General features: G+C 40.7%; 1 protein-coding gene across 1 annotated transcript; it reads right to left on the bottom strand.

The window, feature by feature from the left end:
- Positions 1–231: 231 nt before the first annotated feature.
- ARPC5 (actin related protein 2/3 complex subunit 5) lies at positions 232–12,297 on the bottom strand. Its single transcript, XM_067467614.1, has 4 exons — positions 12,075–12,297; positions 3,987–4,059; positions 2,848–3,024; positions 232–1,538 (listed from the first exon to the last, which is right to left on the bottom strand). Exons 1-4 carry the CDS (start codon positions 12,215–12,217, stop codon positions 1,476–1,478), a joined length of 456 nt encoding a protein of 151 aa, XP_067323715.1. The 5' UTR covers positions 12,218–12,297; the 3' UTR covers positions 232–1,475.
- Between the last annotated feature and the right edge of the window lie 558 nt (positions 12,298–12,855).

Genomic DNA, 12,855 nt, shown 5'->3' with positions numbered 1-12,855 from the left:
TCTATTGAAATTGTCCACATGCTTATGGATTTCAATGGCTTCTCTGTGTAGTCCGACATGGTAGTGGTTAGAATGGTCCAGCATTTCTGTGTTCTCAAATAATATGCTGTGTCTAGGTTGGTTTATCAAGTTGTGCTTCTTTTTTGGACTACAACAAGAACCCAGTTCTCAGGTTTAGTGCCATCACCCAAGTAAGAAAAAAACCCAAACACCACACATGGACAATGTAAGTAAATATTTAGCAGTGAACCTTTTATTTTTTGATTTCTCATTTTACAAAAGGCAGTTATAAAAAATGAGCAAAGTTTTCATAATTCCTTACTAGATTTGTGAGTATAAATGAAACACACACATTTGCTCCTAAGTCATGCACTTTCAAGCTGTTCCCAGGTCTGGAATGCACAAAGAAATTCATTTTTTAAAAATTTATCAGCACTTTTCTCCTGTTGGTCAATACTTTCCTTCTCTCAATACAACATGAAATACAACCAAATCAGGAGCACAGATCAAGATTTTCTAAGTCCTACATTCTGAACACTGATAAAGTGATTTCCGCATAATTACACATTGTATCTGAAACAGTGCTATCAACCCACCCACCCACCGGTGTTAAAATTGCTTGCATCTCTTTCATTCAATGGGAAGAACCGTCTTTTACATGTAATATTACATAACATTTCAATACCAGCAGAAAAAAAATGTAATATTAGTGGAGAACCACATGACACCAGGACATAGGCCAAGAATTCTTACAAGTTAAAAAAAGGAGGATTTGACACAGGGATGTGATTATTGACAGCAACCCTGTATCACAGTGTAGTTCTGCCCTAACACCATTTTGTGTATGTCCTAGATTTTTAAATTACTATGGTGAATTGGAAAAAAAATATTCTGGTCTTATTATGTAATACAAATTGCAAAGAAACACTGGGTGAGGTAATTATGAAAAACGTTACCATAGCAGTTTGACTTTCAACAGACACTCGTTTCAGAATTTGACTGTAAAATGCAAGGTCCAGTTTCTGGTACTCATAAGCTGCCCTAGTCTCAATACATATTACACGGAATGACTGGCCAAGGAATTTCAAACATTGACCTCATTCCATCTGAGAGGTATTGGTCAAAGACCCCACCCAAAACCAAAAGATATTAAAAACAGAAAACTGTATGTAGGTTTTGGATAAAATAATGGCAAATCATCCTATGCAAACACTTACACAAGTGTCAGTGAAATGCTCTTTATCAAATATTATTTTGAAAAAATAAAATTGCACTTCTATCATTATTCAACATTTAGCAAGAAAAAAAAAAGTCTGATATGCGTATTATGCCACAGATATGAAAAAGCAAGAAGGCAAGCCGAGACAGAGAGACACACATACAGACTACCCACAGGGCAGTGATGGCATTTGGTTGTTTTGGTCTTTGTACCAGCACTTCCTACACCCACGGCAGAAGGACACTTTTGGCTGGACTTAAACTGTTTTCCTGGCAGTTAAGACACGGACAATGGAACCTACACCTCCAGCCGCAAGAGCCTACAAATAGAAGATCAGAAGCCGTAATATAAGAATATAATTATGCAGACGTCTACAAACATGTTTCATGCGCCTATTAAAAAGGGACTCAAATAATTCAATTCCCTGAGTTAGAAACATTGCCATATGGCTTCAGAAACATTAGCTTGCATTAAGATACAAATAACTTGTTGAATGATGTTCTCTTCACTAATACCTCAACTAAATCTATCATCCTTCTGTGTATTATTCGTTTACTGTGCAAATTACAACAAGTTTGAATGAAATCAGACCAAAATTACATTGGGTACAACAATGCTCAATAAATTACATGCATGATTTATGTGGAAAACCACACAGCATAGATATATAACTTACTAGCTGTGCCCTGCCACACGTTGCTGTGGCCTATAATAAGAATTTTCAAAGTAGAGGTAGATATCTGGACTATTATGAAAGAGAGGTACCTACCTATTCCTTCCCTCCCTTTTCTTCCCCTTTCTTCCTTCTCTACCTCTTTTTTCATTCCTTCTTTTGCTCTTTGGTTTCATCCTTCCTTCTCTCTTTTCTTCCTTTTCTCCCCCTTTCTCTACTTCTCCCTTTGTCTCCTTTCTTCCTTCCCTGTTTCCTTCCTTCTTTCATTTTTTATTTCCTTTTCTCCTTCCTTCTTTACCTCTTTCCTGCATTTCCTTCCCTTTTTTCTACTTTCTCTTCTTCCTTCGTTACCTTTTTCTTTCCTTCCCTCCTTCCTTTTCTTTCCTTCCTTTCCTCCCCCTTTCCCTCCTTCCTTCCTTTTTCCCTCCCTCCTTTCTGCTCTCCTTCCTTCCTGTCTGTTCTCCCCCAATACCATGGTAGAATCCCTTCTAACATAGAATGAGTCTATTTAATATAGTAATATATAGTAGTAGCATTATATTTTTGTGGTGTTTTGTTTTGTGTTTTGTGGAGGGGTTTTTCAGTGATGGTCACTCCTTGGATTGTGAGGAGTTTTGTTGCCAAATTTGGAGTCATTTGGCCCTGTAGTTTTTTGTTTTGTTTTTAGGGAACTCGTTATGCACAGAGCATTTATATATATATATATAATTTCCTCTCTTTGTGATGGTTCATCTATTCTAGCTCTAAAAACAGCTGCTTCAAGCTGGGTGTTCTACGCAATGTGCAAAAACATAGTATTTTAGCTCTGAAAACAGCTGCTTTAGAAAATAATTTTTCAAATATTTATATCTGTAATTCAATTCCTCATCACTTAATTAGTTACTCAATCTGCAATAAAAGCTGAAAGTGTTAATGTTCTTAAGAGGTACAACCATCATACGCAAAGGAATTGTACCTTTTCGTGCCACTGCAGCAAGACAGCACTGCTGTTATCAGATGGACTTTCAAATCCTTTGTAGATGTATTTCATTAAAAGATCAACTCCATTCTTATCCAAAGACTGTACTGCCTTTTCAATATCACTGGCTTTAAAAGAGATGAGAACCTTCAGGACAATACTTTCTGCACGATCCTAGAAAAGAAAACCAGACAATGTCTCGAACAGAGAAGGAATTATAAAAATTAAAATGCTTTACCATCTAGAGATTTAGATTATAATCCTCTGTGCATCTTCTTGGGTCAGTTCTACTGACCTCAGTTCAATGTACTTTTGAATACACATGCACTGGATGGGAACACTATTATAATTTATTGCAGAAATCCAGTAAGCAACAAAATACTAATTGAACACAGCCGACTAATATATGTAGCTCAGACAGAAAAATTAATTTGTTCTAATTTTTAAGTCACGCCACTTTATGAATACTTCTATGAGATTTTAAATGCATCAAAATTAATTAGTATAAGGTGACAATTTTCCAAATTAGTAAGATCTGTTGCTTTTTACTCAGTTATGAACTTTCATATTCACACAGACCTTTCTTCCATTTCAAGGGCTCAAAACAACCTGCAAGTGTATTCTATACTTCCCCCCCCCTTTTTATTTTGACAAAAATGAGCCTGACTATTCTCTATTAGAACTGTTTGATCTGAAGGAAATCTTAAACTAGCATTTTGCATTACCCAATCCACTGTGAGGTTAGAAAGATAGGAGGCATTCACTTCTGTTTTCAATTATGTTTCCATCCATAACCACTGGCCATACTGACTGGGATCAGTAGGAGCTGGAATTCAAACAATCTGGAGGGCATCAGAATTCAAACAATCTGGAGGGCATTATTTTTTTCGGGCTATAGGGCCATGTTCTAGAGGCATTTCTCCTGACGCTTCGCCTGCATCTATGGCAAGCATCCTCTGAGGATGCTTGCCATAGATGCAGGCGAAGCGTCAGGAGAAATGCCTCTAGAACATAGCCCTATAGCCCGAAAAAACCCACAAGAACCTAGTGATTCCAGCCATGAAAGCCTTCGACAATACACTTGACTTTATTGTTGTCCATGTTGAATACAGCATAATATTCTCATGGTGACCCACCTTTACAGATTGACTCTTGGTGTTGATGGGTGGGTTCTTCAGAGCTGCTTGTAATGCAGCTGTCATATTACCTGTAAAGAGACGTTAAGGACAACACAGCCTTGCTCACCATTACAATTAATAAGCTAGTGATATTTTACATATTGCAAACACCAACTTCCGTTTACAAGAACAGTAGTCCTTACAACAGCCTGGCAATGTAGGTCAGTATAATTTCTGGGTTGGTTCTGAAGCTGAGGGAGTAGTAGCTTACCTAAAGGTGATTTATGAATGTATGGATGAAGCAAGATTTAACCTAGAACTTTTCTGGCTTAAATTCACTCTTTTCTACTATAAGGTACTAGGATAAAACAGTGTTGTCTTATGCACACAGCTATAAGGATAGCAAAAAACTAAAATGCTCACCAAGTTTGCCCAGGAACAAGCAACAATACAATACTAAAACACAGAAACAAGAAACAGAACTTGTGCTACAGGATTCAATTTTTCCCCTCGTACTGTTTTAAGACGGGGTTGGCAAAGAGCAGTCCATGCTCTTTGCCCGTGCTATGGCCATTTAAACTCAAGGGTCAAAACAGTTTGACACCAAATGCAACCTAGGGCAGTGGTTCTCAACCTTCCTAATGCTGTGACCCCTTAGTGCAGTTCCTCAGGTTGTGGTGACCCCCAACCATAACACTATTTTTGTTGCGACTTCATAACTGTAATTTTGCTACTGTTGTGAATCATAATGTAAATATCTGATATATAGGATGTGTTTTCATTCACTGGACCAAATTTGGCACAAATACCCAATACGCCCAAATGTGAATACCGGTGGGGTTGGAAGGGGGATTGATTTTGTCATTTGGGGGTTGTAGTTGCTGGGATTTATAGTTCATTTAACTCCCATGACCAACAGAAAATACTGGAAGGGTTGGTGGGCATTGACCTTGAGTTTGGGAGTTGTAGTTCACCTAAATCCAGAGAGCACTGTGGACTCACACAATGATGGATCTGGACCAAACTTGGCACGGATATTCAATATGCCCAAATGTGAACACTGGTAGAGTTTAGGGAAAATAGACCATGACATTTGGGAGTTGTAGTTGCTGGGATTTATAGTTCACCTACAGTCAAAGAGCATTCTGAACCCCACCGATAGAATTGGACCAAACTTCCCACACAGAACCCCCATGGTCAACAGAAAATACTGTGTTTTCTGATGGTTTTTGGCGACCCCTCTGACACCCCCTCGTAACCCCTCTAGGGCTCCCGATCCCCAGGTTGAGAAACACAGACCTAGGGGATGTAAAGGGAATAGTCATCACCTTTGGAGGCTTCCAGAGTTATCCAGGAGTCAATAGCAATGTTTGGCAACCCCCCCCCCCTTTTTTTTTTTAAAAGAAGATTTGAAATGCCCATCAGGGTGTGGGTTGTGCACTCATCATGTTTTGTCATCCCACACACACACACACTTCAGCATATGTTAAGGAGGGGCTTTTTAAAAAATTCAAAACACAGTAAATGCCTAAAAGGGCAAACATTTCAGGAAAAGGATTTATTTTTCTAATTTTCTCTTCATTATTTCTTGAAGGCCACTGAAATGTGCTAGAAAGTCTCCTCATATGACAATCTGTTTCCATTTTTAATGTTTCCATATTTATGATATCAATACCAGTTAGTTACACTATCATAGACTAGATGCAACTGTTTCCATAAAAGGTAAGCCACTGCAGAATGCATGTACTTCCTCTACTGCTTCAGTTTGACACCAGGAAATTTGAAAGCTGTGGTCCTGTGACTCCTCCTCTCTCTCATGCCATTAGATTTAGCACTGTTTAATACATGTTTTAGGCCCGTACCAGCAAAGCAAAAGATACAGACACTTTTGAATATTTACAAGCAAACCATACTGCTTGTATGCTTCTAGAAACCATACTGCCTAAATGCCTCTAGAACATGGCCATATAGCCCGAAAAAACCCACAAGAACATACTGCTTGTGTCTAGGATATCCATGCTAACTATATTAAGCACACTTTACTCATATATTGTGAATACTTAAAAGAGTCTTTAACTTTTACAATGCCTGTACAAACCTTTCACACTGAGATAGGAGTGGGCCACAGCAGTGCAGAAACACTGATTTGGCTAGAGAATGTAAAAAGCAAAAACCTCCTCCAAATCTCTGCAAGCAGGAAAGGGTGGTTTAAGGGACAGTGAAATATGCACAGTGGGGGGTGGCTGAACACCTATTTATACCCTGCCCTTCAGCTACAAAGGTTCCCTAAACAATTACAATTAGTTAGTACCTTGCCATCAAGCTTATATATGACCACTAGCTTCCCAGGGGATACTGAAAGTTACTCTTAGAGCAGGGGTGGAGTAAGTACCATTATTTATAATTTATAACCTGACCAAAAAGTTCACATTGCAATTATGGGGTATTGATCAATTTTTCTATGTTTAGTTTAATCATGGGATGACAAAACAGAAAGAGAAACAATAGTTTAGACCAGGGGTCCTCAAACTATAGCCCTGGGGCCAGATATGGCCCTCCAAGGTCATTTACCCAGCCCTCGCTCAGGGTCAACTAAACAACTTGAAAGCACACAACAACAACAACAACAACAACAACAACAACAACAACCCTATCTCATCAACCAAAAGCAGGCCCGCACTTCCCATTGAAATACTAATAAGTTTATTTAAATTGTTCTTCATTTTAATTATTGTATTGTTTTTAAGTATTTTTGCACTACAAATAATATATTGTAGTGCACAAATGTGCATAGGATTTCATTCATGTTTTTTAAAAATTATAATCTGGCCCTCCAATAGTTTGAGGAACTGTGACCTGGCCCTCTGTTTAAAAGGTTTGAGGACCCCTGGTTTAGATTGTACACACACACCCTTTCCCAGCTTTCAAAAGTAAGGGCAAAATCAAGGGAAGAGAGGGAGCAAAGGAAGTAAAAAGTTAGATAAGGCTTTGTGTATTAAAGGTGGAGGCAGTTTAAAATCCTTGCACAGCTAAGACTACCAAGTGTCAAACTGGCTTGCTCTTACATAAATCACTTCCTGATACAGATACACACCTCTGTTCCTTTTATTTATATATAATTTTATAATTGTATGATATTGTATGATCTGTATATTAATGTAATTTGTATTAATATATTATGATGCTATTATGTTTACTCTGTTTGTGTATGAATTTTCTGCTGTCAGCCGGCCTGAGTCCCTCTTCGGAGGTCGAGAAGACCGGGTTATAAAAGCTCTAAATAAATAAATAAAATAATATAATAAAGAATAAAAAGGCAATAGAATGGCCTACAAAACAACAATTTTATAGAACAAAGGAAGGCAGAGGGAGTGTAGTTCTCTGGTCAATCTATAGTAGATCAGCAAGTCTGATTCCCTAGTGACTCACAACAGGAAAATTATAATGTCCCCAGGCTGCTGAAACAAAGAAGTGAACAGAGAAGCAAGAGGATAACATGTGTTCTTTTTTCAGGATATATCCACCCTCCTGAGCCACTATTTTGTACATGGCAGGACCCCAGACTTTAAATAAAAGGTAAAATAGGTCCTGAAAGCCTTGTCTGCTCACCTGTTGTGTGTGCCTTTAAATTGCCTATTAATTTATAATGATCCTTTGAATCTCAAAGAGTTTTGGTGCTGAGATTTGGGATATTTTAGAGCAAAATTATTTATTGCTGATTAAAAATAAAAGCAGTGTTGACTGGAAGAAGATTTAATGTGAATAGCATCTGTTACATGCATGTTTTGTATGTGCAAACTACGGTTGATTTATGGCAATCCTATGAATATCAAATGCTTTTCTTAGGCAAGGAATACTCAGAGGTAGTTCCTTCCTTTGAAATATAGCATACAGCACCTAACAGTTATTAACAGTCTCCCATCCAACACAAACCAGGGCAGACACTGCTTCACCTTGAATATCAGATGGTGCCTTTAAGGTATTTCGGCATTAGTGGCAACCTTTTTATCCCCAACTTCATATTGAGGCTCCTTCTTTGGAAGCTTTTAAACAGAGGCTGGATGGCCATCTGGCAGGGGTGATTTGAATGCAATATTCCTGCTTCTTGGCAGGGGGTTGGACTGGATGGCCCATGAGGTCTCTTCCAACTCTTTGATTCTATGATTCTATGATTCAAAACTGTGTGGGTTAAAATAGTCTCTCAGCAGTCATTTGTCAGTCAGAAGTTTATGCAGAAATCTGGTGAGGTAGAGCTGTGGGGAACTACTTAATACAAATCTCAGTCCACTCTTCTTTATTTTCTATCCCAATTCCCATGCTGTGTTAATTATCATCATCATCATATTTAATTACTTATTAATTGCTCTCCATCCGAGAATTATAATCTCAACCATACCTTAATTATAATATAACAGATTATATATATATATATATATACACACACACACACATACATACACACACACATACACATATATACATACATACATACACACACATATATATACATACACACATACCATAAGATCCAGTATAAACATGATATTTTGTTTTTACAGGCAAATTATATGTATATTTATTTTCATTTCATCCCACGAAGTTTGAGTGGATTTATTCCCACATAAAGACCTCTATAATCAAAATTCAGCTGCACTCTTCTGCAATGTAACTTGAGAGTAATCCCTTATCAAGCCTTCTTATATGTGATCATCTATAAAATCGGGCTTCAATCCTAAGCAAAGAATTAATGAATGATAATGATGATGAAGCAAATACGCATATGATTCTTTTGATATTCAGAGTATCTCAGATATGTCACTTCAGTAAGTCTCCTGACTGGCCATCAATACTTCCTATCCATATTAAGATGTGGGGAGTGTTGGCTAAGAGACAGTAGTGTCATCTAGTCCAGAGCTTCTTAAACTTTTTCCACTTGTGACTCCCTTTTTGCCATGGAATTTTACATGACCCCAGATACATAGATATATCTAATAGGTATAAAATAAAATATTTACTCAGGCATTGTGTGGTTTCCGGGCTGTATGACCCGTATTGTTAGTGCATTTTTTTCCTGACATTTGTGGCAGATGGAACCTCAGGAGAAAATGCTTCTAGAACATGGCCATACAGCTTGGAAATCACGCACCTCAGTGATTCCGGCTGTGAAAGCCCTCAACAATACAAGTATTTACTGGTAATAAAAAGCATTTGCAAGGCTTGCTAAACAGGCTGATTTTTCTTTTTGTGGAGTACACCTGAAACATTTTTTGCTGAGTCCACTGCAACGCTGCAATTTATTACTAACAAAGGCCTTTTCCAAACAGCTGTACAATATCCACACTGATATATTATATGGCAGTGTGGACTCAGCTAATCCAGTTGAAAGCAGATACTGTGGATTATCTGCCTTGATATTCTGTTTAAACTGGTTTATCTGAGTCCACACTCAGATAATGTGGGATTTTCTACCTTGATATTCTGGGATACAGGCCTGTGTGGAAGGGCCCTCAGATAACCCAGTTCAAAGCATTCTGGGTTATATGGCTGTGCAGAAAGGCCGAACATTGCTTCAGTGCTTCAGCATTCAGAAACTCTTTACCGTTGTCAATTTTTTTGTGATCCGAACGTTGAGCTAAGGGGACGCTATTTGGGATCGGGACCCACAGTTTCAGAAGCATGAAGGTGTTTAAGATCAATTAAGGGTGCGCTGTGATTTTTAACTTTGAATGTGTTTTGACGGTTTTTAACTAGGATTTTTAAAAATTCTGGTTATATTTAATCCTGTTTTAATGTTTGCATATTTGTATATTTTTAAATTGTTATGCTGATGCTTTTGTGTTAAGCTGCTCTGAGTCCCCTTCATAAAGCAGGGTATAATAATAATAATAATAATAATAATAATAATCAGTGTTCACATAGCCCCACCACCAAGGCCTGAACAAGTATCATTTCCTTCACCATGTATTTCTAAATCAACCATTAATTAAATGTCATCTCCAAAATTCCTGACCAACCAAATTCTGTTGTTTTCCATTTTCGCTCTCTAAGACATATTTAATAAAGACCAACCAGTATGCCTCAAAATCTGATCTGTTAATTTCCCCCCTGAATACCCTCATTTCCATTGTTAGTTTATCATTTAAAGCTACATTCCAAACTTCCCTATACCTTGCTTCCAGTGTTAGATTAGTTATTATTTTCCAATTCTTTGCTATTATAATTCTTCCCACTCTGAGCAAAATAGTCACCAATTCTTTCTTACTTGTTTCTACATTCAGCTACGTGGTGTCCATTACTAATGCTAACCTAGCATCCGGCATAATATTTGATCCTATAATGTTGTTTATTTCGGTAAATATATCCTTCCAAAAATTCTTCACTTGGGGGCATTCCCACCATAAATGAAAAATTATTATTATTATTATTATTAAACTTTATTTGTACCCCGCTAGCATCTCCCGAAGGACTCGATGCGGCTTACAAAGGCCAAAGCCTCAACACAACAACAGCAAACAATAACAATACAATACAAAGCAAAAATTAAAACATAAGCAATGACAAAAACATTACACTATTACACATTAAAATCAGGCCGGGCCAATGATGGGTACAGGTTAAAAAGTGCTGGATGTGACGGTGGTATGTTGGAATTCTGAGTAAGTGCAATGTGCAGAGAATCTTAACTCTAATAAAGTGTTTCTGGGACATGGTGCTGGGGGTTATCCTATTCTGGGAAGGCACATCAGAATAGCCAGGTCTTCAAGTTCTTCCTAAAGACTGCCAACATGGGTGCTAGTCTAATGTCTTTGGGGAGGGTGTTCCAGAGTCGGGGGGTAACCACAGAGAAGGCCCTGTCCCTTGTCCCCACCAAACGCGCCTGTGACGCAGGTGGGATCGCGAGCAGGGCCTCTCCGGATGAATGAAGGGAGCGCATGGGTTCATAAATGGAGATGCGGTCACGCAGGTAGGCAGGTCCCAAACCGTTCAGGGCTTTGTAGGTAAGCACCTGCACCTTGAATTGGGTTCGGTAGGTAAACGGCAGCCAATGGAGCTCCTTAAACAGGAGGGTTGACCTCTCCCTGTAAGGAGCGCCAGTTAACATCCTGACCACCGCCTGTTGGACCAGTTGGAATTTCCGAGCCGTTTTCAAGTGCAGCCCCATGAGCGCATTACAGTAATCCAATCTAGAGGTGACCAAGGCATGGACCACCCCGGCCAAATCAAGCTTTGCGAGGTACGGTCGCAGCTGGTGCACAAGTCTTAGTTGTGCAAAAGCCCTCCTGGACTCCGCTGACGCCTGAGCCTCAAACGTAAGTGATGAATCCAAGAGGACTCCCAAGCTGCGGACCTTTGACTTCAGGGGGAGTGTAACCCCGTCCAGCACAGGTTGCCATCCTATACCCCAATCTGGTTTACGATTGACCAGGAAGACCTCTGTCTTGTCGGGATTGATCTTCAGCTTGTTCCTCCTCATCCAGACAGCCACAGCGATCAGGCACTCGTCCAGCACTTGAGGGGCCTCCTTGGAATTAGGTGGAAATGAGTAGTAGAGTTGTGTGTCATCTGCATAGAGATGGCACCTAACTCCAAAACTCCGGATGAGCATGTGGTGGATGCTCCTTCTTTGTAAGCTTTTAAACAGAGGCTGGATGGCCACCTGTCAGGGGTGCTTTGAATGCAATATTCCTGCTTCTTGGCAGGGGGTTGGACTGGATGGCCCATGAGGTCTCTTCCAACTCTTTGATTCTATGATCTGTCAGGGGTGCTTTGAATGCAATATTCCTGCTTCTTGGCAGGGAGTTGGACTGGATGATTCTATGATCTGCTTTGAACTGGGATATATGGCAGTGTGGACTCAGATGGCCCAGTTCAAACCAGGGGTTTTCTGCCTTGATTTTCTGGGTTAGATGGCTGTGTGGAAGAGCCCTGGGCCTGCCCCTTTTCTCTGTGGATGCCTCAAGTGTCCTGCCAAATGCTCCCTCCCAACTTGCATGGTACTGAGGTGTGTGGGGGAGGCGAGGAGATTGCACTGCTCTTGGTGGGCCGGAAGCCTTGTTCCCTCCCCCCTCCCCCTCTCCCTCAAGGGCCAAACCAGCAGAAGGATATTGCCTGAGGCAGGAGTCCACCTCGCCCTCGTCGGGGCCCACCTGCCCGTCGCCGCCGTCCTCCTCGTCCACGAACTTGTTCTCGTCGTACTCGTCCACGTCCACTCGGCGGAAGCGCGCGGAGGAGACGGTGTGCTTCGCCATGGCTGCGCCCCACCTCACTCACTCCCTCACTCCCTCAGGCAAGGAAGGAAAGCAGGAAGAAGAAGAAGGCGGCGCTCCTCCCTCCCTCCCTCCCAAGCGGAGGCGGTGGCCTCGCGTCAAGAAAGAGGCGCCGCGCATGCGCTGGAGAAGCGCTCGCGCTTGGGGGGGGGGGAGCGAGCGAGCGCGCGGACTCTCCCGCCGCGCGGCACTTGCCTTTGCGAAATACATAGGAGACTGAGACTCGGCCCAGATGCATATCTCCACCTTGCTTTTTTAACAAGTCTTGTTACCAACGATATAACCGCTTGCTTTGTTATTACTCTACTGCGCAGGCGCCAAACTATCATTTCCTCCCCCCCCCAGAGGTCTCGCTCATGCGCAGAATTGCGGACCGACGTGGTGAAAGAGCAAGGTGTGAGCAGCACGTGACCTCTGACGCGCCCAGCGTCTTCGGTGAGGGCGGAAGTGCTCGGCCACGCCCCTCTTTGGGTTTAGCCGTAACAGGGGAAAAGTATCTCCCTGTGTCGCCGTAAAGCGGAACAGACAATAAAGGAACATAGAAATGCTGGACCACACCAACAACCACCATGTCAGACTACATAGAGAAGCCATTGAAATCCACAAGCATGTGGACAATT

The sequence above is a fragment of the Anolis sagrei genome, chromosome 4 (assembly GCF_037176765.1).
Source record: "Anolis sagrei isolate rAnoSag1 chromosome 4, rAnoSag1.mat, whole genome shotgun sequence".
In the NCBI taxonomy this organism is placed as follows: Eukaryota; Metazoa; Chordata; class Lepidosauria; order Squamata; family Dactyloidae; genus Anolis; species Anolis sagrei.
The sequence above is the reverse complement of the archived record's forward strand: the minus strand, read 5'-3'. Positions and strand labels throughout refer to the sequence as shown.